The sequence below is a fragment of the Electrophorus electricus genome, chromosome 4 (assembly GCF_041902795.1).
Source record: "Electrophorus electricus isolate QZ-2024a chromosome 4, ASM4190279v1, whole genome shotgun sequence".
NCBI lineage: Eukaryota > Metazoa > Chordata > Actinopteri > Gymnotiformes > Gymnotidae > Electrophorus > Electrophorus electricus.
In genome coordinates, this window is record NC_137500.1 from 5,703,683 (window position 1) to 5,731,601 (window position 27,919).

The window sequence follows — 27,919 nt, forward strand, 5'->3', positions numbered from 1 at the left end:
AGCTCCCCTGTGGACTGGGGGACTGGTCTATTTGTGGCTCTGCCTCATTCTCCCCCCCCTCCCCCGTCTGTCTGTCTGTCTCTCCGTCTGTCACAGTATCGATCACAGCCTGTTCTGAGGCCCGGCCCCAAAACTGAAGGAAACAAAGGGCTAACTGGAGCACAAAGAGGTGGAGGAAAGAATGAAAAGTGAGATAATGTAGGAAGGCACCTTTATGCTCCAGCTTTGGACAATGACACAATCAAGTGTTAATGAGACTTTCTGAAAAGAAAGGAAAAGAGGGGATGGATTTCCAATTTCTAGCAGCTGATGTTGTTTTCATTGAGGTGTTCTTCCTGTATGATTTTTCTCAGGGCCTGTCAGCTAAGCAGACAGTTCAGTCAGATTTGTGGTGTTGCTGATGGATTTTTCTCTAGGTTGGAAGTGTAGAGGAAGGGGGGGGTGGTTAGAGTGTGGACTCTGTGAAAGCTCCTCACCTTTCTCTGTGTCAGATGACTGGGTCTGATGAGGTGTCTGAAGCAGGATGGGAGGAAGATGGCGCAGATGCCATGTTAAAACCGGTGTGGGTGGACAAGTGGAAGGTGCAACACTTGCCAACTCGAGCATGTGGGGGACCCCATGTAAGGAGAGGCTTTAATCATTAGGGCCATTCGACACTAGCTTCCTAAGTCTAGTCGACAGAGAATGAGAGAGCGAGGGGTGGGGGGGGGGGGAGAGAGAGAGAGAGAGAGAGAGAGAGAGAGAGAGAGGGGCACATGTCAAGTTACCACACACTCTCCCTGTACTTGCTAAAGAATATTCATGAAGCCGCATTTCAACATTACACTCTTCACTTATCCCTGCTCTCTAATTCTATTTTCAAGGTCAGTAGTTATTTCTTGTGCAGAGAAAGAAATAGAGCTATATTTGAATTCACAGACCTGATTGGACAATTGCAATTCAGCATTCAGCATTGGTCCTTTCATGTACACGTAAACATTTTGTGTTTATGATGATTTTCAGTAACGCCATTAAATGAGTTTGGGTTTACTTGAGTTCTAAATGCATTTATCCATATATCATATTTATTAGAAAAACTTTTTTGTTAAGGGAAAAAACAGTATTATATTTTTTTGGAATCACCTCAGGCCTGCATTTACCCTGCATGTGCAGTTATGTTTTTAGGGTTAGTTTTACAGTTTGTCAGCACATAAATTACTGAAGTAAAATCAATACAGTCTCCTTCTAAAGGATTAGCCCTGTGGTAAATTATTTAGCACAGAAACAAATCTCTGAGAGAAATGGACACAAACATGCAGTATAAATGTTGGAGGTGCTGGAATAAAAAAGACTCTGTTCTTTAAAATATGAATCTGCTGTGATGTGGTGTGTGGGAGAATGCGAGAGGCCCATAATGAAGGATCTCGCCTCTTTTTGTGGAAAAGACTGGAGGCAGTCCTGAGAGACACTGCCCAGTGATTGATCTGGAGTAAGTCATGTATTACCTCCCCCATGTTTGCTCAGTCAGTATAGGCTGTGCTCTGAAGAACCCTGTGATTCCAGCTGAGATGCATAAGGAATGGATCCCAATGAATCATTTGCTAGTGAACATGCCTTTAAAATAACTCCAGAGGAAGAATTCTTTCAAGGATCTGTTTTCGATGCCTATCGTCTAACCAAAGCTCACTCTTAGATGTTGAGAAAGGAAGAAAAAAATAAGAAAAGCACCACTTTATCTAAGAGCATCACACTGTTCTTCTGTTCCCATACACAGGCATGTAGTGTGACAGGGAGGGAATTGGAGAGGCAAAAGAAGTACATGACTGACTTTATCATCACCAGAGTAGCTCAACCCAGCAGCCTGAAAGGGCTAGCTGTGCGGAAACTTCAACCTTGCTGTCACCTTATATCATCGGTAATAACAGACTTGTTAGTGAAACATTACCCAGAAGCCTGTCTTTTTGAGTTCCTTAAAAGGGGATGGTCTTAGGGGTCAGAGAAACCTCAAATTTCATGCTGTTTCTTGTTACAGTCTAACATGAAAGCTATGTCAAAGGTCATGTCAGTAGGACCTAAAATAGATATACCTTAGTCTTGCTACATTCTCCTCAGCTCACTGAAATGAACAAAGAAAGCATTTTGCAACCTATTTTGAAAAGAACTAGTTGCCATGTCCATGGTTTAAAGTTTCTTATTTCCTTTGATCTTGTTAAGCTGCAGTCTACATCAGAGGCGAATCAGAGTGGAGTGACCCAAGCCAAGACAAATCCATCCATCAGACTTCCAACACTGAACCTGCCAGCAAAGCTGAGAGCGTTTGGCTAGAGCAAAGGTGGGTCTTAAGAGTGGCACTGAATCATCTGCCAAAGACAGAGAGACAGATAGAAAGAGAGACAGAAAGGATAGACAGAAAGGGAGAAATTATTTGAACTGCCATAAACCAAGGCTGAGAGGGAATGACCAAACAGACTTGGAAGATTCTGGTTCAGTATCTCTCTGTTTGGCGTGAGTAGATTAATTTAAGACTAAAACTCATGTGGACATTGCTTCTTCTATGGCTAAGCTGTTCAGATCATTAGAGACACGATGTCCACAAATGTGACTCCTGGTACAAAGATTCACACTGAATTTTTTTATTTAGCCAGAAGGATGAATACAAGCACCACTTTTTTTGGGGACATGTCAAGACTTCCACCACCTCATATGACCTTTGTAATGTCTTGTCTTGTATTGTTTTGAATTTAACACCCTGATTAGTAGCCAAATTCAAATAATCTCTTTAGAGATCTTGTGCTGGCTTCATAGTGATGTGTTTTTACCTTATCCTGTTTGTAATTTTTCCTGCAATCTGTTTAGTTGCAGTTGAACTGACAATATTTTTATTGTTGCCAGAGCTTTCAATCATGCAAATCTCAGATCTGGGTTCCCTAAAGTCCATCAACATGTAGACTTTGCAACAAGAGGGATGAACATGTTGGATCTTGTTTACACAAACATCCCCAGCGCATGCTGTGCGGAGTCCCACCCCCACCTCGGACACTCAGACTACATCTCTGTTATGCTTATACCAGCATACAGACCATTCCAAGCCTGTTCTGAGACAAGTGAAAACCTAGCCAGCTGGAGCCATCCATGCTCATCAGGATTACTTTCAGCACACTGTCTAGTGTATATTTAGGGAATCTGCAACTGACGGTGCATCAGTTACTGGCTACATCACAAGTGCACTGATGATGTTACTGTATCCAAAACCATCTGCACTTGCCCCAACCAGAAGCCAAGGATGACTGCTTAGGTGTGAATGCTACCGAAGACCCATGATGCAGCCTTCAGAGCAAAGTGGCCCTGAGAACAGGAAGGGCCAAATTATTACAGACTATAAGAAATGTGTAGCACATGTGCTTAGAAAATCTATGGGCACTTCCAGAACTCACACAAAACACGACACGTGGCAGGATATTTAGGCCATCACCAATTACAGGACAACATCTCCTGCCTGTGAGAGAGATGTCTTCTTTCCCGATGCATTGAATGACTTCTATGCACAGTTTGAGGAACAGAATAAGGTTGCATCAGGAAAGACCACCCCTCCTTCCAACGATCAGGTTCTGTGTCTGACCGTGGATGATATTAGAAAAGCTACATAGAGTCAACCCACGGAACGCTGCTGGACCAGACACCGTTCCTGGCCAAGTGCTCAGAGGATGTTCATTTCAGCTGGTGGATGTTCTCATGGACATCTTCAATATATCCATGAGCAGCATCACCATCCCTACATGCTTCAAGGCCACCACTATTGTCCCAGTGCCGAAAGGATTTCAGTGTCCTGCCTCAATGACTGCCATCCCGTCACACTCACGCCCATCATCATGAAGGACAAAAAGTTAGAATGGCTTGTGCAAAGTCAACAACCTGTCTCTGAAAGTAGAAAAAAAACCAAAGAGATTTCAGGAAAGTACATGGTGGTCATTCTCCAATGACTCCTCTGTAGAAATTGTTACAAGCACCAAGTTCCATGGTGTCCATCTAGGAGAGAACCTCACTTGGACCCTCAATAACAGCTCCATAGCCAAGGAAGCCCAGGAATGACTCTAATTTCTGAGAAGGCTGAAGAAAACACATCCCCCTACCACCATCCTCACTATATTCTACAGAGGGACATCTTCATCAGCTGCATCACCGCCTGGTTTGAGAATTGTTCTACCTTGGACCACAAGACCCTGCAGAGAATAGTGAGGACAGCTGAAAGATCATTAGAGTCAAATATTCATCAAATATTGAACAAATGCTGTATTCCATTTAACAAAATTATATTCTTAAATTAGTGTACCTGGTGCTGTATGCTATAAGCGTATCTGTTTAAACATCACAGTATGGTACATCTTTTGCATATCCACACACTCATTGTCATGCACTGGTTGGTGATGCTATCTATGTTATCTGTATTTCATATTCATTGTTCTTCGTTTCTGTTGCACCATGGTCCTGTAAGAACATCATCTTGTTTCACTGTATACCTGTATATAGCTGAAATAATAATAAAAGGCCTCTTGACTCTTCACATTTGACTTGACTTTTTATTTTCACATACTCTCAAATCCATTCGTGAAGAATGTGCTTTTTTACTCAGTTACATTTAGTTAATAGCTCCCTATCTTTGTTTAACTTCATTATCTTCTTGTGATTGCGCCATTTTTTAGGGTCGATCTTCAGCTCCTTTGTTAATATACTCTGTGTATGCTGCAGTTCCATAGGCAACGTGATACTTCAATAGTTTTTTATACAGTTTTTTGTTTGTTTGTTTATTCCTATTGAAGTTTCTCTGCTAGCCTACTTTTATTTCTACATGAATACAGTTGAGTCTTTATTTAACTGAATTAATGATATGTTTATTTATGTAGTGTATCATCTCTGCATAAACAACTTTTATTCTTAAATTTCTCTCTTTTTTATGGAGGATAAATATAATCCTTTCATAACCAGACTCGGGGGATCTTTTTCATTTTAAATTGGATCATTTTTAATATAGCCGATTATCTGATTACAGGTACAAAATGCTTTCACATTTTCTTTTTTTTAAGATGAAACAACCTTGAGTTAGCATTACTGTAGTACACTATGGAAGTTTAGTGTTTGGTGTGAAAAAAGTTTCCTATCAACCAGTAAGTGCAATCAGCTCTTACACATTTCTTGTATGAGAAGAACACCACATAATCCACTATCATGTGAGATTCTGCTTCTGTGGGGAAAATTAGTCTTGGGCTTTTCAAATTTTGCTGGGCTGTTCTTAAAATCTGAACATGCTGCTTACAATTATGTAAAGTGTACATTTTATTCTACATGCACACACACACATACACACACACACACACACACACACACACACACACACACACACACACACACACACACACACACTCCCTCTCAAGCCGTGCTGGTAGACATTTTTACACACACACGCACACGCACACACACACACACACACACACACACACACACACACACACACACACACCCTCTCAAGCTGTGCTGCAGACATTCTTACACACAGACACACACACACACACTTGTGGCATGGATCCAGTGACCTCAGGAAAAAGCCCCTCCACCATTAGTCACTAGTAAAGTGATGTGGGCTGTTGAGCTCCAAGGCTGTTCCATACATGGCTGTAGGCACTAGTGTGACCCAGAGACACTCCCCCTAGAGAAGTGCTCTACAATTAGGTTAAAACAGTTTCTTGTCACCAGAGGAGTGAAAAATGCAAGACGTCCAGCTTCTTTCTACATTGAAATTGTGTTTAGTGTGTACTCACTATATAACTACTAAACAAAATGATTACCTCAGACAATGTTATTTAATTATGTGTATAGCAATAAGGTCATATAATACAACAATGGTAGTTAATGTCAGCAGATACATGAATAAACACAGTTCTCATTTTCTTATAGTTCACAACTAGGTAAACATTAGCAAACTTTATCAAGACAGCATCACAATGCATCATCAATACTCACTGCATGGCAGGCATAGGTCAAGCTAGCTCAGTCTTGACTGGTTTAACTGTGTGGATATACCTTTTAAAGTTTGCAGTAAACATCTTTCTATGTTTCTATCCAGTTCCTTAAAAATATTTTTAGCTCATATCTCTATGCAGCCTCAGAATTACAGAGATGACGATCTGAGCAAAATCTATAGCAACAGGCTTCCAAACAGTCCTTATATAAACAGGACTGCCAGGATAAATGTACATTATTGCCTATTTGTCACCAGTAGAACACTGGTGAGTTAAAATTGTCAGTTGGATAAAACTACTATACTGATTGGGAGCAAAAATGTTAATGACGTTATATTTGTACCCAGATGAAGACTCCACACACGCCCTAACAATCACTTCTTCAAAGTAAAAACTGCAGAGGTCAGATTGAGAACAATGCCCCCTGCCCACACCCCTACCTGACGTTCATACAACTTCCATTAGATATTGAAATGAAAGCCGAATACTCACATAGCCATTCACTTTTACACACACACAGACACACACAGACAGTAGTAAACAGACTAACATGAACCAGTTAGACTCAAGAACCACCCCTGAACTCAGGGACTCTGTATATGACCTTAGGCACTAGTGTAAATCGAGCATCCCTGGCAGCCAGTAATCTGACAGTAAGACATGCTTACTGTCATGTGTTACTGGGTGTGGTAGAGTGGAAATTTGCAAATTGTGTATACTCCAGCAGTTGCAAGGAATTACAAAAAAAGATGATAGCAAGTCCTAGTGTTTAACACATGTTCTGAATAAACAGATACAGACACAAATAGACATACAAGGAGTTTCCTGTGCTTTGAAAAATACAATTAATAAGGTTTTGACATACTTAAATAATCACCCCTCTGGACTGCACTTCCTGTTATTTAGGTTACAAAACGATTTTTCTTTTTTTTTAGTGGAGGATTTTTTTTTTTTTTTCATTTTAGTAACACATCAGCTTTTGCTCAAGAGAAGAGAAGAGAAAAAAGATTAAAAATAGAAAAGAGAAGAAACTTGTGTATCTCATAACATGAGAGTGGCTGCAACAGATCCTAGGAATGACAACATTGATCTCAGTCCAAAAAAAATGCAATCTTAGGAATGCTAAAAATACTGCACTACACACTTCTATGCCTGTAAGTAGAAGGCCTGAGTGTGAGGAGAAAAAGACATGATCACCCAATTGCTGTCTCACCCTTCCAATGGGTGATCATGTCTTATTTTTCTCACACTGTGGCCTTCTACCAGGACTTAAGAGTTTGATAGTATATTCACTATTCCTATTCTGGACTGAGATAAATATATACAAAACTATATATATATATATTGAAAATATAAAGAGATCAATATATCAAAATATGTCTTCAAACAACTATGTTTCTGCCTCAATCTATGGATAATTGGCAGTGTTAAACCTCTTGACAGGCTAGTTTTAGAGGATCTCCTTGAAATTTTGCTTTGTGGAAGATTGATGAAATGTGGGTTGGGATAGAAAAATTTGTTTTCCATTTTTACCTTGGGAGCCCAAAGACCAATCCAGTCCACTACAACCCCCTCTCCTAACCCCTCCTAGAACCCCTCTCCCCACAGCAGAGGATTCTGTTGGCAAACCCATTTGGGCTTTTCCTAGTAAGTTAATGTTCTTGAAAAAGGGGTTGGTAAGTAAACATAAAAGAGTGCCCACCCCTCCTCTTGCCTTTAAAACAGGACCTGGAATTTTCCACAGATAACAGCCATTCTTATGGTGCATGGCTAAGTGTGGTGTCTTCTCATGTAAACAAGTGGTGTTGATATATGGAGGTGATTACTCTGCTGTTCCCAAAACATAGTGGTGACCAACCCGAAAGAAGACAAGGACAAATAGGGGCTTATCATAAGGGTTGACTCAGTAATGTCTGCATTTTTACCTCCAGCATTCCTTTACCTAGTATGCTTTATTTGTTTTCATTTCATCTGTTTTATAAGAGCTGGTATTCAATTCAAGAAAGTTACAATTTCAAAATTTGGACATGTAATAGGTACAAATGTAGATTAAACACACTGCCAAGACAGACTTGATTTACTTGTTCTATCCTGATCTATGTTAAAAGAACTTGTAGTCATCTGTATTCAGTATCCTGAATTCGGCATTTGATTCAGATACAACTGAGAGCTGAAATGGCTAGATTTTGGGTATAAGCCAATGGGGCATATGACAAACAGCAGTAAAAATACCTTTGCCTTGGCCTCTGTGTTGGTTTACAGAAGAATAAGTCCTGAAAGACATCACCTAAGCCAACATAAGCATCGATTAATCTTGATGACCTGATACTATTTCTAAAACTATTAAAAATTCAATTCTGTTCAAAGAAAGACCAAAACATTATTTAGAGTCTGTAATCCCCAATGATATATTTTAAATCTTAAGACTTCTCTTTCAAACTAATTCTAATACAGTATATACTGATGCAATGCGCTCATTCAAATCATCCAGACTGAAAAGGTCCTCCAGGTCTAATAGTCATTCTTGACTAAAACAACTATAGAAACTCTATGCTGCTAAGATGACGTTATTTACTTTAAAATATATTGTTTAGTTTAAACCACAACATCAATGGATGTACTCATGCACTGATATTTTTTAGGCAGTACGGACCGAGTTGAGGTGGAAGCTGTATTTTTTAAACAAAAGTATATAAATATAGTACATACAAATATGGAGATGGTGAGATGCACATTTAAAAAAAGATGCAACTCTGTCAAGGACTGGTTAAACATAGACAGGCACTGCAGCACGTAATGCACATATGGTGTACATTAACAGGGTGAATGTGTTGCTGGCTGTAAAAGCTTAACATTCCCCTAGTTCACTCAGGCCATAGATGCAGTTAAGCAAAGTAGGAAGCTTTTGAGTGCTTGCATGTGTGTGTGAATGGCTTGTGTGCACTCATCCTCATTGCAGGTAAGGGTGGGGCAGAAAGGGTGGAAAGGTAAGGGAGAGATTCTGGGGCAAAAGGGGTAAGAAAAAGGAGAGAGATAGAGAGAGAGAGAGAGAGAGAGAGAGAGAGAGTCACATGTATGCAGGAATAAACTCATAGTCCCACAGGGGTTGCGCTGTATGAAGCAGCATCTGTAGCAGCAGACATACAGACCCTCATGACCCTCCAATCCTTCATGCTCCCTCCACATGCATGTCAAGCTCAGATAACTCTTAACACCTGTCTGTCTATCCATTCCTTCTTATCTAACCCATCCCACTGGGCCTCACAGAGCCCCACAGTCATACTCGTGTCAAAAAATGTATCTCTGGCACATTCAGATGTTAGCACTGCATTTGTGCACATGTGAATAGTCCTGGCTAACATGAACTGTATATAAAGTAAGGAAAGTTGAGGTCTGAAAATTCCTAAAGGCACTATAAATATCATGGGATTATGTCCCTCATGGAGGTGTCAACATTTTCCTGTAGGAGTGGAACGTGATGTTTGAAAGAAGACTCTTTGGCTGCACAGCCTGTGAGTCTCAAGGCTGTGGTGTAAAACCCTGCACTGGAACTGAGCCAGGTACTTTTTATTCCTGAAGATCAGGATGAGTTCCAGATGAAATAATTATAGGCCTAATGTGGGCCTCTTGACGTTATACAAGTTGCATGAATGTAACAGTCCAATGAAAAAAGATAGGAGCAACAAAAAAACTTATGTAAAGCTCACATCTCTGCTCATTTGCCCAGTAGAGGTGGGGACGGGGGTGTAACTGGTAGGGGTGGTGTGACTGGTGGTGGTGGTGCACTACCTACAGTGATCTCTTCTTGCCAGCGGAACACACTGATGGAAATATTAGTCTTTGTTTTTATGTAGTTAATTTGCATTTGGAGATTAATTCTGGAAAATCCTGCATGGTCTTCTTACTCTCTCCACCTGCCAAATAAACATGTTGTGTGTTCTAAATGTATGCGCCATGGTGATTATGCCTACTTCGTGGTGGTTAGTGCTGATTAAAGAGAGGAAAATTCTGGCTGCTTCCTGCCTGTTGTCTGGGACAACTGGGCCATTCCCTATCCAGTCAGAAACTATTGCAATAACCCCCATGCTTCCTGTGGCTTGCTCTGGGTATACTTTGCTTTTCCACCATGATGAACAGGTATGAGAGACTGGATCACAAAGCAAATATTAATGATTCAAGTACAGTACTTAGTCATACAAGATAAAATACGCTCTTCTCTAGACATTAGCAACAGAATGTCTAGTGTGTCTCTTCTCCAGGTAGTAGGGTTTGGCCTGAAGTCCAAGACTTCAGTTGTGCATGATTTAATATTTGAAATGTATGAGTTTCATACACTAGGCTTTGAGTGCTTCTGGGATTGCCGTAATAAGTCCTGCTTGCCCTGCTACAGCACACACCAATTACACACCTCACTCCACCCGAATGATGAATGGTCCGACCCAATGGAGACAGTGTCACAGTGATTGAATTAGAAGAACACAGAGGAGTTATGGGTGATGCCAATGTGGCGCGCTGAGGCTCAACTAACTCATCTTTTCACCACTGAGACAGGAGGAGTCAGAGAGCAGTCAGCTGCAAACAGCTCTAATTACACAGCTCTAAACTTTTCACTGAGGGCCCATCACCATCAACACACTTCTGTTTCATTTCTAACAGAGCTGAGGCTTAAAAACTGAGGGCAGATGTCATACGCTGGTTTGGTCTTCTTCCCTTTGGTTAGTTGTTGGTTTGAGAACAATGCACACTGTCTGAAGGGTTAAGGAGACATTGTGGTTGCATCATGTCAGCTCCTGTAATCAGCTTGTTCCCACCTTCAGTCTGGCCATGCGGTTTCCATCCACTTATCAGGATGGATATCACTTCTACTGACTTTAAGCTTTTATTGTTTTATCACTGAGCTTGTTAGGGCTTACAAATGAGCATTATATTTTAAATGGGATGAGCCCATAAAGTTAAATAAAATCATATTATAGAAAAGACGTGGCTAGACATTATATTGTATTCTATTCTCTTCTGGGAGTCAGATATTGTGTGATGTTAAATACAAATTATCATTAGAGACTCAAGATGAGAAGCCAGTATACAAACTAAATGTGGAATTCCATGGTGGTGAGTTGAAAAGAGGCCAAGAGAGTAAACAATGCTCAGGATCATGTGGACTCCTCCTCAGCTGTGCATGGAGGCCAGGCAGGGCTGGGGCCCTTACATAATCCAGTTAAAATATACCCAAGTCACATGGAGTACTCAGCACTGCACAGGGAGATATCCCACTCCCACTCGAGCTGTGCTGGCAGACATTCACACACACACACACACACACACACACACACACACACACACACACACACACACACACACACACACACACACACACACACACACACACACACACACGCATGCAAACACAAGCCTGTGCGCACATACAGCCATTTAAGATTTGACAGTCTGAGTTTCAGCATCTTGCCTACTTTCTGTGGAAACATGAACAAGGAGCTATGGCACTGACAATGGGCCTGAGCAGAGTCTTTTACTGAGGAAATGTACATAAAACCATACAAACACATACGTTTGCATATACAGGGGCAGGGGGAAAGTGGTGTGGGGGAAGGGGGAGGGGTGTAGAAGGACCAGCCCTTTAAAGTCACAATGGAGGCTTCCTGGAAGGGTGCTGGCTTTCAGCTCCTATGAGACTTTGTAACCTTTCACATACAACTCTATATAGACAGTCAAACACAAATGTGTTGATTACTGGCATTTGCCGCATGTTGAAACTACTGGTTTCAGTGTGCGTAGACCGGTGTGCACGTTCCGCGTGCAGGTGGCTCAGTGCAGAGCAGTTGTGGCTAATCTCCTAAAAGTGCTGAGCAGACATCAAAACCTGCATTAAGGTTGGGGTACATCAGGCTGACATGCTCTACAAATCAGAAATCAGACCATCTGGAGCGAACACACATACACACAATGAAAATAAGCATGGTTGCCTATTCAAAGCTTCCCAACAAACATCACTTCAGCATCTGGCTCTGCTGTGGCCAGTCATTTTAATTATGCAGACTACTTTACTAATTCATTAAGTCTTAATAATGTGGGTTATATGAGTAGGAAGTGGAGCTGGGCCAGAGCAAAAATATTTAAAAACCTTGTAGGTACAGCTGACTTAGACCTGGTTACACAATCAATAGTTACACATCTTCCACTGCCTCCCCAGCACATGGATTTCACCTCAGAACAATGCCTGTTTCTGGCATAATCCTGTCAGATGGAGTATGCTGTTGACCAGTGAGTGAGGTAAGGAGCTGGTGTTAAAAACCTGCTGTATCTTTAGCATGCTCTGCCACAGGAAAGACACGTCAATGTCAAGCTTAGTCACAAGGCCCACTTAAAATCTTCTCTCTCAGCCTGTCTGTCCAGGCTTTGTGTAAAATTTGTTACTTGTAACTGTGTCCTCAGAGAAGCCCAGCTATTCAGGTGTGACAGGTATTGGCATTCAATTCATATGGGTTTACAGACGTGCTATGTACACACACACACACACACACACACACACACACACACACACACACACACACACACACACACACACACACACACAAGAGTACACATTCCTCTCTCAGTGCCACAACAAACATGGCATTACGTTGATGGGGGCATTAAAGCTGAGTCATCTGAGCTAATGTGGCTAAGACAGTGTTTAAACATACACACATGCACACGCACACACAAATACAAAAACACTTTTAACCTTTCACAGTGTCATCTTGTACTTTTTTAACACTGGCAATTTTTAGCCCTATTGGGAAAGAGGTTTGCCTTTTGCACATCGTAAACTGCCATAGCATTAAAAACAAATTATAGATGCCTTTAACAGGTGGTGTGCCTCTTATTTCTTACTTCCATAAAACGAGTTGGAAACAAACCCTCACATGTAGTGCACACACACATTCTCCAGCTCACTGTCCCAAGACCCTGTCTGCCCTGAAATGCCTTTCCTTGTTCATATCTGAATCAGAGTCAGGAAGTGACAGGAAGGCACAGGCACAAGCTTCCTTTCACTGTCCCCATGAGGTTCTTGATCACGTGGCCTTTGTCATAGCAACTGCCAGGTCAGGAGCCACTTCTGACTGCTCTCAGTCTGGCGCAAGGATGAGGAGATGAGTGCGCCTGCAGTGCAGATCATCAAAAGAGTCCTCCAATTTTTAAAAAAAATTATGTAAGAACAAGTCATTCATGGTGAGAAATCCTTCAACTCAGCAGTGAAGGGACATGCTGTGTTCAGCTGAAGTGAGGCTCAATCTCAGAAACATGGCAGAATGAGCAGGAGGCAAATTTTGAGTGTCTGAACATTTTTGCACTTGTTGTAGTAAGATTCAAATCCTTTTTGTGATTCTCCAAAATATATATTTAAATACAATAAATCTACAAAAATGGGTTATACAGTTCAGTTTATATAACCTACATATGAAACTTCACTGTAATCTCAAAAAAGATCATAATTTTGCTATTAACTTCATCTGGACTTCTATATAAGTTCACCAAGAATTTAGTCTTCAATATATGGTATATACTATGGTTCTGCAAAGCTTTTAAAAGCCCAAAGAGTTCAGAGACAATAATACATTTGTGTGATGTAATTGTACCATAACTATTTAATGCAAAAAACATAGGGAAACCCAATTTAGAAATAGTACCACCCTTGCCAAGACACTATTAAAATGACATGGGTACTATAGGATATATAGTTTTTGATGTGTCTTATAATTAATTTGGCTCACTAAAAATGTTGTCTGCTCTTCTGCAAAAAAATTAGGAAATGTATAAAGCTGTTCACCATTATAGACGTGCAAGAAAAGCTTAGTCTTTATAAATACCACATTCCAAATACAAAGCCACCGTCCACTGAGATCAATTAGGTGGGCCCAACAGGGAACTGGCAATAAGAGATCAAGAAGTGTTGACTGACTGCTGAGTCAGCCAATGGGCTGCATGTTTATGCCCAGTAGGTGTGTCACCTCCACTGGTTTTATCAGCATGTCTGGATTTGTGGAGTGCATTTCTCAGATGGATGAGTGGAAAACACTGTGCTGAACAATAAATCACTTGCTTTCTCTTTATCTCTTCTGCTGAGCCACATCTTTGCTAACTTTTCCATAAAAACAAAAGAACCCCAACTCACACCCTGTCATCCAACCAACACACTGCGCTGTTTAGATCCTTCAAAAAAAAACATTTAGCTAAGGAACTGCCCATTACAGACCACATTTAGGACACATTCCCAGAAGTCAGTCCACATTTAAAACACAACATGTTTGTACCCAGTTGTTAAAATGTCTGAACGGCATACTTGGCAGAGCCAACACTTCACAGTGTTTTCTTTTTTAACTTCACATTTGAAATGAACTTATATTTATCAGTGTTTGAAGAAACATAAAGTATGATGTGAGAGAAAAAAACAAAACAAAACATTTTGTCCTTGGTTCTGTTTTGATTTTCAGTGGAGTTAAGGGTGATGGGTGGACTTATACCCCTTTCAAGTTACTTTAGGAGCAGGACTGTGACTCATAGTCTCCAGGCCCCCACTGAGCCTGAGCAAGAGAGGGAGAGAGAGAGGGAGTGAAATAGAGAAAGAGAGAGAGAAAATGAGTCACCAATCTTGTCACTGTCACAGTCACAATTTACCATTTATTCAGCTGGTCCCTTTCAATAGAGCACTCCGATTGAACATGCCTGTGTATACACAAACACAGAGACATGCTCATATCACCTCAGTGATAGCATTTCTGCGTTCAGAAATCCAGTGTGGACCAGGTGATGCTATGAGTATCCCTTTTTATTCTGAAGATACCCTTTTCCGACGGAACAAAAAACAGAACCAGGTCTACCTATGGTGCCATTTTAAAGGAAGTGCAGCATTCCTCATACGACAAGTGTGCTGTACGGGTGACATTATATCACACAACATTCTGAATAGGATTAATTAAGTAATCTGAGATTGATTAGCCATATCCAATTAACATATCTATATAACTCTTAATTATTAAATATTTTATATTAATTTAAATCAAATTTATCTCAGATTTGTCTATTTTCTATTTTCCAAATTAGCTCGGAGAAATATGGAAATTGGGGTAATGTATATTAATAATAGCAAAAGCCACGCACAATGCGTTCTATTTTGCTTTTTTTTTTTTTTAATTATCAGAGATTTATCAGTGCGATTTAAATATTCTTTCGCGTGTGCATTTGACAAGACGTGGTTTCTACGTAGGTCGATCTAGGCTAGACTGGACCAGTCCAAACAGACTGGTGTTTACCAAAGAGGCAATATAAACCTCACGACTCTGCCGACTAGTGCGTAATGCGTCACGTGTTCAGCAGTGGGCGAGGTGGGCTACACACGGTGTCGTGTCGCGTTCATTCATTCGACTTGCTCTCCATACGAGCAGCTCCGCACGTTGCAAGCGGGCGGAGGTGTGAAAGGATAATGAGCAAGGCTGGGCTCGAGTATATTCAGCGAAGTAGCAAAAGGTCAACATACATGGATTGTATTTCTAATACATGCATCTTTTGTCCACGTGAATGTTTTCAGATTAGAAAATTTTGCGTCTTGAAATAAATGCTTTGTACGTGGACTAAGCAAGCAGACTTACAAGGGACAGAATGTCATTATTCTCGAGCTTGGAAAGAATTGTCACATGTGGTTGTGAAGCCTACGTGCAATCTTTTGTACGCGATTGAATTTTTAATTATTGAGTGCTGTTAGCTTGGCGGTTTCTCAAGCTTTATTGTCGGTCTCATTAACTGAACACACTTGAGCTAGTCGGTTTGAATGCGATGAACGGATAGATTATCTAGTATAATGAATTCGTCTCAACCTCAATTATCTAGTTTAATGAGGTATAAAAAGTCACTGTGGCCGAAAGCGTCTCAGAGTTGACAGTACCCTGCGCTCGCCTGTTGGAATGAAACCGATCCGCTTGTCCACGTGTTTTCTCAATTTCCATATCATTTAAATATGTAAAGGCGGTTCGCCTATCGGCCGTAGCTGGCTTCAGACGCAAACTCTATTTGTCAGATGTGGGTCTGGAAGCACAAATCGGAAAGCCCGGCATCTTTGTACCCGCCCTCCCAGACACGTTGCCTTGGGAGAAGTTACACGGGGCACACAATTGCGGGTCTACATCACTGAAACCACGTACCTCGCATCGGCCATTCGCTGCCCAAGTGTCCTGGATTTACCGCTGAACAAAGGAAAGTAGACGATTTCCCTTATCTTTCAGCAGGTACGACTACATTTTTTTTTTAATTGTAAGAGAAGCTTGTGTAAACTGACTTACATAGAAGTGGCAGGCACGTGTACTTTAGAAATGTAACACACGGAGCACACGTAATTTACATAATGCTTCATATATCAAAATATGTGTGGTAGTTTGGCTGAGTTGCCCGTTTGCAGCGATATGCGGACTGATTGTTAAGGTGCAGCCATAGGTTTTCTAAAGACTTCAGAGGTACGAATTCTACTAGTCTATAAAATCCATAGCGTTATATTAATTAGTCTACGCCTACCTGCTTCTTTATGTTGTTTTTTATGCCGATGTTGAAAGCACATTTTTCGGGTATTATGCAGACGGAGCTACAGACGGAGCTATCTACTGAGATATCTTACATTGGCTAGGAAAATACATTTCTAAACATTAATTTTTCAGTAAAATGTGAATTAGGGAGTTCATTCTTACTTTAGACTGCGTTGAGGTGTTGTATGGTGCTCATACACTCAGTAATTATCCAGGTAGGTTAGCTAAGTAATGACTGAGGCTGTATTTGTTTATCCATGTATGTAGCCTATGTGTGTATTTATGAGTGCGGAAACAATATCTAGATCTATTGCCTCTTTTATAATATTTACCTATATGTAAATAGCGATACATTTAAAGTTTATATTTTATAATTTTTCGTGTACACGTATTTTCACACGTTACACTTCACAAAATCACAAAGGCCTTTTGGTACTTTACCTGCGTCAAGTTTGGTACTACCTGCGTCAAGTTTCTCTAAAGAACTTTTTGGAGTATCGTCGAAGGTCAAATGTGAATAGACAGCTGGTATGATATTAGCAGAAAAGTGTTTAGTCAGCACAGTCTCTTCGAGCCTCCAAGTGTAATTCAGTAATTTATCATTTCTCGATGCGTTTTCCGCAACGTTCCTGTTGTACAAGAAAGTTAAACGAAACTATAAGGTTGGCTACACTAATATCATCATAAGCGTCATCTTTCAGAGACGTGCACTTCTGTCTCCGGTCGGATGTTACATAATGTTAATTTATTACTCTAGAGGAAACACATTCAATGTCCTAGGCATAATTAGTAGTAGTCACAGTAAAAATCAATTAATTTAGAAATTTATGTAAACGTAAGGTTTTGAGATGTATGTTAAAACTAGTTGATGGAGATTGTAGGGTCACTGTGTAATACCAGTAGATAGGTCTTGTGTTCCTTTCCAGTTACTCAGAAGACATTTAATAGATTGTCACATTAATATTCTCTGAACTGGCTATACAAGTTGTTATACCATTAATAGTGTTTGAAAGAAGATGAAGAATATGGAATCATGTTTTTGTTTTCTTTATGCACATTACCCATTGGGAAAAGTTCCATTCACCTTGTTCAGATAGCCTGTCTCTTTGGAGTTCACATGCATACCAAACTTTCCTTCCTTATTGCAAGCCTGATGCTGACCCCATTGTGTGAACCCTTGAGAAGTCTTCCTTCCTCTCCCGAACCAGAATGCTTCACACTTTTGATAATGTCACATTATCATTTAAACGGAGAGCATTTACATGAATTACAATTATGTAAGCCTAGAACTTTAAATCCTAAAAAGTTTTTTTTTTTTCAAGATCATAGTTATAAAATTGTTACAGGCTTAACCACCGACAAGGTCTGTAGTGCTGTGAACATCAGATATGTGATTCATTTTCAGTGAACCTATAAAAGCCAGACTGAGCCTTTAATTCACCCCAAATACAACAATCCATGCGGATCCTTTCTAATGAATCTCTGCTACTAATTTGTTGAAAATGGTGCAGTATCATTCACTGGACTGGCATGTTTTACTGTCATGGAAGGAAATTATCTTTAACATGCCACTGGAACATGCTGGTCACAAGAAGTGCTTACCGTTTGTGAGTTTAATCTCCCATTGGTACAGACCAGTCTCTTGTGTCACAGACCAGTAAGAGTGATACCAATATCTGCCAGTAAGATTGAAACCCTGCTAGTGATACTTGCCAGCAAAAAATGAAACACTGTTTCACTGTACTAAACATGTTTTGTCATCAGATTGTATTTGATAGTAAATTCTTTGAAAACAGTGAGAGAGAGAGAGAGACAACACTGATTATGTTGGATCAAAATGAAAGGGACTGCAGCTCAGACTTAATCTAGGGTCATGTAGTTCCTAATCTTGGATTTAGCTGACATTTTATTTGAGTATCTTTCCAGTTTGCGACTGAATGCAGATTTATTTGTCAAATGAATCTTGGACTGAATGTTGTTCTAGTTATTGTCATTACAAGCAGAAATATTAAGCATATTTAGCAACTGTATTGCAAGTTACTTTCCCAAGAATGTATGTAAATTAGAAATAAAATATTATTTTTGAATATGAATGTCAGCATAATTATAAATCAAGCAATTTAGAATAAACATTACACATGTGTATTCCATTGTTATTAAAAAGTTGTTGTTGTTGTGTGTGTGTGTGTGTAAACTGTTATTAGAAGGAACAGTTATGTTGTCATTGTATTAAAAATGAAAATAATGACTATGATGTTTAAGTGTAAATTGTCAGCTTTTAAGGGGATTTATTGAGCGTGTAATAGTCTGTATAAGAAGAACCATACATGAACTACAGCACTACTAATAAATAGCACTCCCTGCCAGCCATCCCAGAGTTATTGGGAAAATAAATAAATAAATATATATATATATATATATATATATATATATATATATTTAATTGTCATATTTAGTTTGTAGTTACAAATACTAAATTTGACATCCGATGACTGCCTGCAGTCTGTGACCCATACATCTCCAGACACTGGGCATCTTTCCAGATATGGTCTGTCAATCCTATGATGCAGCCATTCTCAGGTCCTGAGAAGGTGTTCACATGACATGCATACACAAATGGGTTCCGGATGCTTGGCTGAACGGACCATTCATAAGCACCTTTTCATCCCACAAACACATTTGGTTGGGTCTGTGCAGTTATGATCCTGAACATTTCAGAATTCCTTCCACTGCTGTCATTCACAGTGATGTCATCTACATAGACTAGTGAGTTCCACTTCCATTGCAGCTATATGTGCCAATACCATGTTTCACAGATTCCAGTTGGTGGGTTTTTGATCATGAGCAGTGGTTTGTGCTCTCAATCTTCCTGGTACAGGTTAATTATCTGTCTGTAACATCCTTTTTATGTACTTCTTAGTATATGTCCTTGACTTTGTATCCAAGAGACTTACCAGTGGTTTGTACATGTTGTGAATCATCTGAGATTGTAATTATCATTTTTCATGGTAGTCTTTAACAAATCTATGATTATATCCAATGATAGCATTCTTTATCTGTTCAGTAGTTCCTTCTTCATAACTGAAATGACCTTTGTCTTTTGTCCCTTTGTTTACTCACATATTACCTCACTAATATTCTGTTGTTTTGCCTGTGCAACATCGCTTGCCTTCAGCTAGCTAACATGAAAGACGTTAAACCATTGCTTCATGCATTCTTTACTTCCCAAATCAATGTCTGTCATTTGCTTTTCACTGATTTCCTAACTACAACGCTCTGTAGACTTTATTTATTCAAACCTCAGCACATATCAACCCTTTTACTCATCATAAATGGCAGGTCTTTCAGTGCCATAGCCCCAAACTCAGGAACACTCTTCCCTAATCTGAGCTCTGAATGCTCTTCTATCTATAAATTGAAAACATTTTTCTTTACTGAGTACTGAGTATCTTTTCAGCAAAACCTGTCACTGTTTATATACTTTAGGACGTTATTGTGGTCTTGATTTTGAGAAACGGTGCCTCAGCTGTGGAATCCGAGCATCCATTGGTGGAGGAGAAGAATGCTTCAAATACAAGCTTTGTACTAGTATTTCAAATAAACCACAGAGACATGAGGACGTGGGATTTGTTAGACCCTTCCCACATGGTACATGCAGCCAGGCATTGTTTGGCTCCCCTCAATTTCACAGTGAAATTGTACTGAATCCAGACATCAGTGTATTGAGCCTATAAAGCACATTTGCATAAAGTTAGTGGAACTTCCTGGTTGTTAACTACCACAACCCCTGGTTTCAACAAAGGTGGGATAGAACTAATAAAAACAGTGAACTTTATAAGAGCAGAAAGGTTTAATTTGTTACTTTGTGATCTTTAGGTTCTCTTATCATTAACCATTGTTAATTGTTCACTGAATCTTAACTGTCACGAAAACATTTGTGAAAAATTTAATTTGTTGAAACAAAATGGTATTAATCTGCATAAGCATTCTGAAAATACAATTGCAGATTGCAATGACCGAGGACCCAAGCATGTATGTTAATAATTTAAATGAAACAAAGGAAAACATTACTTGAAAAAAATTATCCAGCAAGTGCTAATCACATGTAAAGTATAATTTCCCTTTATTCTAGTAGGAGAGAAATTCAAAATTGTGAATTTCATCCTTGTGCATTTCATCTATTTTTGCACATGTACAGTTAACTGTAGATTTTGTTCATAAGTATGCAGTATATATTTAAAAATTACATTCTGGCCTTTATATGTGTATTTATAAGAATTAAGGTAATTCTTGGTATATCACCTTAAGTACTTGGCATGTTTTTAATATATATGTTCTAACAGAGCTCTCCAGACCACTGAGTGGTGTTTGGTGTTTGTGGAACAGAAGTCAGTCCTCTATATGGGCAGTATTTATGTTTAGTCTGTGTTGTGAGACTAAGGTGTTGAGACTGGAATGCAAGCCCATCTGGCCTCTGCTGTCTCACTTCTTCACAGAGTGGGGTCTTTACCATGCACGCATACTTAGTTACGTTGGCATCTCTCACCATCAGGGTCTGTTTGGCTTGTAATCTTTCCAATTTGCCCAGATAGCTGACAGCATTAGGGTCTGTCATAAATATTTGAAGGCCAGTTGCAAATACCATTAGCAGTAATGCATATTTCTCCAGCTTTCTTTTATTTGGCCATTGCCCTGCTTCGGCATGCTAGGAAAAGAGAGTGTTGTGAGAAGTTCTGCAGTGTAAGTCACACTTCTGTTGGATTTACTGCAGGTGCTCTTCTCTCCAGCAGGTCAGTGATGGTCAGTGGTCAAGAGCTGCGGCCGAGGATGTCAGCTTCAGATTCAGAATGTTCTATCGACTGGCTGGCCAGTGACGATGAGGGGGATGTCGACAGCGAGCCGGAGTCAGAGTGCGAGCGGACCCGCAGGATGCGGGCTGGCACCCCTGCAACCAACACCGTCCGGAGCCCTCGACCCAGCGAGGGGAGTACCGACAGCCCGCTGAAGGAGGAGACAGCCAGGTACTCCAGGAGCTGCTCCCCCTCCAGCTGCGCCAGCTCCCTCAGCGTGGAGGGGGAGCTTTCTCCAGTGGCACGGGAGGACCGGTCTGTCTACAACCGCACCTCGGGAAGCCCTAAAGGCAAAAGCAGGCAAGCACCGAAGAGAGCGCAGAGTTCGGCGACACTTGAGCCAAAGGAAAAGCAGCTCGCCACCAAGCCAAGCGAGAAGGACCAGCTGTTTGCGTGCAAGGTGAGACGTGCCGCTCCCAGGCCTCATGACAGAGCTATGGAAGTCCCATAGCACCTGCAGCATCTGCCTTCACCTGACCAAAGACAATGTTAAGAATTATGTAAAGTGGAACAGCTTCCAGGAAGGTCCCTCCTTTCCAGTCTTTGTAAGTGAAAGGTGAAAGAGTCATTTGAGCCTGCTGAGTCAGCCTTGTGTATTTCATCTTCAGGAGGACCATCAAAAATCAGCATGTGCTAAAATGCATGTGGTGAAAAGTCAGTAAATTTAGTTTTTTAACTAATGCCCTGCTTTGTACTGTGTATACATAAGCAAAGCTAATTATGCACATCCTGAAGTTGCTAATGTGAGGAGTGACCCTTAATATCAATATTCTGACATTAATGCTTCAAATTTTATTGTGCATTTTTAAACTTTTGGGGTTTTTTTTTCTTTTCTTTTTTTAAAGAGAGCATTGATTCAGATACATCTGAAGTATTCCAAAAATGCATTCTCTTTGAAAAAAACTGAAACAGGAAAAAAAAAACTGAAAACACACCCTACAACAGAAGTGTTATTCTGTGTGGAGGGATAAGTAGTGATGGAACACATGGCTGAATGATGGTCTTTGTTCCACAGTGTGTGGAGTTGCAGTGCTACATTCACCCACTGTCCTCAATCCTGAACGGTCTCCGCTCTGGCAGATACCGAGAACGTGAGTAGCAACCCTCTTTGCACATTCTTCCTACCATGGTGTACAAGAGCCACTTCAAAGCCTGTTAGTTGCATTTTGTTGAAGCTAAGGCCATTTGAACGGTGATGCTACCACTATCAGCCAAGTGGGATGCAGGTTGCCAAGATATTTATATGATCTCCTGAGATTTGATATAGTAATGTCTGTGGTGTATATTGTTGCATGCAAGCTTGCATCACAAAACTACACCAGATTTCTTTTCTGCTCTTGCTGTGTCATGATGGAACATGCTTGCATAGACGGATGGATTCCATGCAATGTAAAATGCCATATATTGCCTAAGGTTTATGTTTACATTAAAGTGAAGCCTCAGGGGTGTACAATGCTTCTATCTCCCATGAATCTGCACTGAACAGTTTGGCCTGCATGTTTGTACATTAGCTGTGCGATTACATTGGCTTCAGCAGTGCCACTTTGTACAAGCTGACGTTACAGGATTGTTGAATCTCAGCCTGGCCAGACTGGCTTTAATACATACCACCACGTGGTCTTAAGCCCAGTAAATGCTGAGTGTTACATTTTGCTAGCCGGGGTTTTAGTTCCGCCTGGCTTGGCGGGCATGCAGACAGGCAAAGCACTGGGCGAGCCTGCTCATGGAGAGCACCAACTGGGATCTCTGTCAGAGCCCGGATGCTGCGTGACCCCCAGACTTCCTGGCCACAGAGACAGCGTGTCTGCCCTCCCACACACTTCACAGGAACCCATCTGCTTCACAGACACAGCCCCGCTTGTCGGAGACAAAAAAGTGAAACTTTTCTTTTTTTTGTTGTTGTTTTTTTTTTTTTTTTTTCACAGGGCTCAGCACTTTCCAGGAGAGTGTGGCTATGGATCGGATTCAGAGGATAATGGGGGTCCTACAGAATCCATGCATGGGGTAACAGCCTTCCTCCTTTTCCTCAGTCCACCCACACACAGCTTGTCATGTTTTTCCCACCCGTCACTCTGACTGGAGTGTGTGTAAATATAGGTACTCGACAGGATTTGTCTGAGACTCCCCATGTCTTACTCTCTCACAGTCTTGTTCATGGACTGGTGTATGTGTGCATTCACATATATCTATTAAGTGTGTGTGTGTGTGTGTGTGTGTGTGTATGTATGTGTGTACAGTGATTTGCGTGCAACTATGTATGTGCATGTGCATATGTGCACTATACTGACCAAGGTTATGCAGAATGTGGCTGCATCGCTCCTGTACTGCTCTGACTGGTGTCTTGGTAGGTGTCCTCTTGCTCCATACTCTAAAGAACAGGGAGGACTCTGACCCAGGCAACAGGCCCACAGCAGGAGGGCCACTCAGCCCTGTTAGAACAGCCACTGTGGAGCATAAAGTGGGTGTGCTACAATGGACAATTCTTGCCCAGATCATTAAAAATGTCCTGAGCTCCGTTCTGGAAATAACCTTGCATCCAATTGATTAACTCTCATCTGGCGAGACCATGTAATGGTGGATGATGTCACTGCTGGGAGGCAAAAGGTCTTCTGTTACTTCAAGATGCCCATGCTTGGGTTGGGTAATGGACACATCGTTCTCCATTTTCAGAGCAGTGTTTGGCAGATAGCCTTGCTGTGTTCCCATTGTGTTATATTTGTTAAAAAACAAAACAAAAAAAAACCTTTGCATCAGTGCAGTTTTGGGATATTTTGCCAGGTAGTACATTGTGGCTTGTCCTCAGCAGGTTTTAGAATGACGCGACATGTCGTGGAAATGTCATTTGACACAAGTAGCCAGCAACAGAACTCGTAGATCCACAGTTTTGGCTAGGATGTCTTTTTTTTAGGCCCTCTCATCTAGGCACTGTGTCAAGATGGCCCCAGCTCACCGCAGACAGAGTGGGGAAGTGGCTTCCTCCCTACGCACAGCATGGGGGGTGGCGGGGTGTGGTGAGGGGGGAAAAAAAGAGGTTGTTGCGCACCCCTCCCTGCAGCTGTGCCATTGTGCCAGCTGGCAGCCTCTCGGAACAGGGCCACAATGAAACAGAGCAGATCAAAGCGACTTTCCTGGCAGGAGCCATTCTGCATAATCTATCGCATAAATTTAACATGGTTAGAATGGGCACACAGCAGGTAGACGCTGGTCATGAGATTTACATTAATCTCCATTAACCATCTGCTGCTGCCTGCGCTAAATCAATGGGCACCGGTTGGCGCGCGTGTGCCTTCGTAGGCGTGCAGGTCTGCGTCACTTTCTCCCTTAGTACGGCTGTTTCCCTTTGTCTGCAGCGCCTGGCAGTGCCCTCCTGATGGCTTATGCGCCTATTTTTAGAGGCGAGAGAAACAGTTGCGTTCCATGCCACGCGTAGGCACTGACGTGTGAGTCAGCCCGCAACATGTCTGACCGTGGACACGTGTGCGCCACTGCCCTCCAGGCTAGGAGAGGGGTCAGCGGCAGAGGCGAGACACTGGCACACGCCCCCGGCAGAGAGCGTGCCCACTCCACGCAGTGCCTCTGCATGCGTGCAGCATGGCCTGTTCTCACAGCAGGTAGATGTGGGAGGTTTTGTGTTTCAGCCACGTATGGGTTGCCCCTGCTAAGCCGTATCCTTCCTGTGCCTGGCAGTGAGCGCTATGTCGACATCATTTTGAAAATGGAGGAAATGCTGAAGAGCTGGTTTCCTCACGTGAAGCCTCACCCACAAACCGCTGCCACCAAGATGACGCAAGAGACGGCCCCGCCGAAGAAACCCAAGGTATTGTTTATGTCTGAACACTACTGTGTACATTGAAGTTAAAAAACTAAACGTAGATTGGTGCATAAATGTCCAGTTTACTGTATGTAGTGTGAGAATCATGATTTCTGAGAGAGGGTGAGTGTGTGGGGCACAATTAGACGAATGCCCATGTAAAACTGCACTAATTTCATCCCAGCATTCCTCACAGAGACACAGCTCTCTCAATTATGGGTAAGGTGACTACTGACAAACAGTGAAGTGCAGTGAAGGACCTAAAATACCTTATTCTTTAATTATTGGGCTAGTGAAGAGCAGGGCAGGGGGAAAGGGTTTAAAATCTATTTTCACAGATGCAAGGTACCACACACTCCTCATTTTCATTAAGAACAAGGGTGGTTTGGCCGAAGAGTCCCCATTGTGTAGCTAGAGGTCAACAGAGGCATCTGCATAAAAGCATCCTAGGGTGGTTTCTATTAGGGCTGTGCAGTACATCCAGCACCCACTTTACCGGAGTTATTGTTTCATCACTAAACCTTTACAGTGTCTCATTTATAGCCGTCTGTTAACCATTCTTTCATCTGTGGTCAGCGCTGGACCACAGGACTGCTTATTAATGGTATTTTTGGAGTATTGCATATGCAGTATGTACTAGTATAATCACGGTATTTTAGCTCATCTGATGTAGCTCTTCTGCTTCTCCTAATTTTGGCTACTGGATTTTTATCTTTAAAAAGTTTTGTAGCATTCATATGCTGTTTTAGAGGCTCAGTCAGTCTGTTACAGCACGGCTTGCCAAAGATTCAGTTGTTTGTAACTGATCTAAAGTTGTAATAAATGCAGTGTAAAACCCATTCAATGTTTTACACATCCTATTCTGTCTTTTCATTCCCCCCCCCCTTCTATCTATCTCTATATACATGTCACAGTTGTCCTCAGCTATGGTCAGCCCTGCCACTACCAGTGCCCCTCCTGTGGGTTCCAAGGCCTTGCAGGTCAGTGACCTCACCCCCCCAGGACCCTACTCTGCTACCAATCTGAAATGGCTCCACACGACTCCCATCTGCTCGCCCACGGCCGAGCAGGCACAGGGGACAGTCCGGAACTTTCTAACAACGCACAGCGAAGAGGATGTCACCCAGGACAACTCTGTGTCCTCCACTATGGACAACCCGCATATGGAGCCTGTGCCGAGTCAGCCTCCTCTGGGCAAGATCAACGCTCCATGCCTCGAGAGACTGCTGAAATCCACGGAGAGCATTATCAGCCAGAAAGGCTCAGGAGGAGCAGGCAACATGGCAGCTGGGGGCTGGTCCTAGTGGTCAGTGAGGGCTCTGAGAGCTCAGAGCCAGCCCAGTGACCGTCGAGTTAGTCAGCTCGCTCCAGTGCAAAGCTCCCTGCTCCACTTCAGCCTTCTGGAAATACCCAGGGCAGAGCAAGCCCAGCTTAGCACATAGCAGGACACAGCCTTCAGACACACAAACGTAAGAGAGCATCAGCATGTGACTAGTGCGCATCAGTGTGTCCTTATATAACTTGTGTGCGTCAGCATTGACTCCTCTCTTGTGGAATGGTTTGCGCGTGTGTGTGTGTGTGTGTGTGTGTGTGTGTGTGTGTGTGTTGATTGATATGTTGTATGTTAAGAAAGCCCTCAGATGTTGAGGCTCTCTGAGTTGTCTTTAAGAAGGATATCCCTTGTAAGACAGAAATTGTGTAGATTATGGTAGCTCAATCTGTTGATGCAGCATATTGGTATCTGTGAATAAAGTCAAGCATTACTTCAGAAAGGGAAGGGAAAAGAGGGAGTAATGTGTTTTTTGGGAACACTTCAGATATTCCAATGTGTCAGTGATCTCTGTAGTTGTAGCTAAAGTACATGGGCTGAATGTGAATTTTGCTTTTTCTTTTCCCCATATCCACTCTACCGAGTCGGTTGATGTGACTGTTACTTCATAGGTATAAACTAGCTATGTTTTTGGTACAACGGTGCTACCTCAGTCTGTCGCCATGTCAGTGGTTGTTTATAGAATGAATAAGAACTAACAAACACTAATGTCGATTTAGAGAGAGGGGGCCCTACAAAGATCATGGTGAGCCAAATTTGCCTGTAGTGCCAGGGCCTGGCATATGGCCGATTCTGATTGTCCACACCCAGGGGTCTCTCTCTAAGAAGCTCCAGAGGCCTGACAGGTGCCATTGTATAGAATGTGAACTGCATTTTTTTTTCTTTTTCTGAGAGTCTCCCAGTTCAACGGCATCCAGTGCCTGTTAATTTGATGTCAAGCTGTGCCTGTACACTGGTTTTAAAGTGGGCGAAAAACCATCTGGAATACCTGCAACCTCTGAGCGATGTACTAAAACAGACCAATCAGGAACCCTCACAACTCCTGCCATTTCCTGCTATCACATAAATTATTAAAACTTTTGCCAATTACTCCCTGTGGTCACGTGGGACAATGATGTATTTGGCCACAGAGCTGAATGATATCTGAGAGGGAGAAGGTATTCAACGTTTGTGTAAAACAATTGAGGTTGTTAATATACCCTTGCGAAGTGGCCTTTATAGTGTGATATTTTATACTTTTTAAATAAATGTGGTTATATTTGTTTGACGTATTCTTGTTGTCTGAGTGCCCTTTTTAACTTCCTCCACCTTCCCCCTGAGTAATATCTTTGCCTGAAACAGCCAGTTGAGTTTTTATTTCTGTC

The 27,919-nt window shown here is 41.6% G+C and overlaps 1 protein-coding gene across 3 annotated transcripts; it reads left to right on the forward strand.

Moving 5' to 3' along the window:
• Positions 1 to 16,132: 16,132 nt before the first annotated feature.
• On the forward strand, positions 16,133 to 27,826 carry ciartb (circadian associated repressor of transcription b). 3 transcript variants are annotated; one of them, XM_027003249.3, is made up of 6 exons: positions 16,133 to 16,273; positions 21,355 to 21,814; positions 22,430 to 22,505; positions 23,340 to 23,418; positions 25,102 to 25,231; positions 26,140 to 27,826. In XM_027003249.3, exons 2-6 carry the CDS (start codon positions 21,362 to 21,364, stop codon positions 26,527 to 26,529), a joined length of 1,128 nt encoding a protein of 375 aa, XP_026859050.2. In that variant the 5' UTR covers positions 16,133 to 16,273; positions 21,355 to 21,361; the 3' UTR covers positions 26,530 to 27,826. The 3 variants fall into 3 exon arrangements, with proteins under 3 accessions (XP_026859050.2, XP_026859049.2, XP_026859051.2); XM_027003248.3 differs by having other exon boundaries at positions 16,136 to 16,273; positions 21,352 to 21,814; XM_027003250.3 differs by having other exon boundaries at positions 16,150 to 16,273; positions 21,336 to 21,814.
• The last annotated feature ends 93 nt before the right edge of the window (positions 27,827 to 27,919 follow it).

Excerpts from the sequence above, each read along its gene's own strand:
- ciartb (XM_027003249.3), top strand. The coding sequence starts at position 21,362 with ATGGTCAGTGGTCAAGAGCTGCGGCCGAGGATGTCAGCTTCAGATTCA. Across the intron at positions 22,506-23,339 it reads CTCTGGCAGATACCGAGAAC|GGCTCAGCACTTTCCAGGAG; the intron begins GTGAGTAGCAAC and ends TTTTTTTCACAG. Across the intron at positions 23,419-25,101 it reads CTACAGAATCCATGCATGGG|TGAGCGCTATGTCGACATCA; the intron begins GTAACAGCCTTC and ends TGTGCCTGGCAG.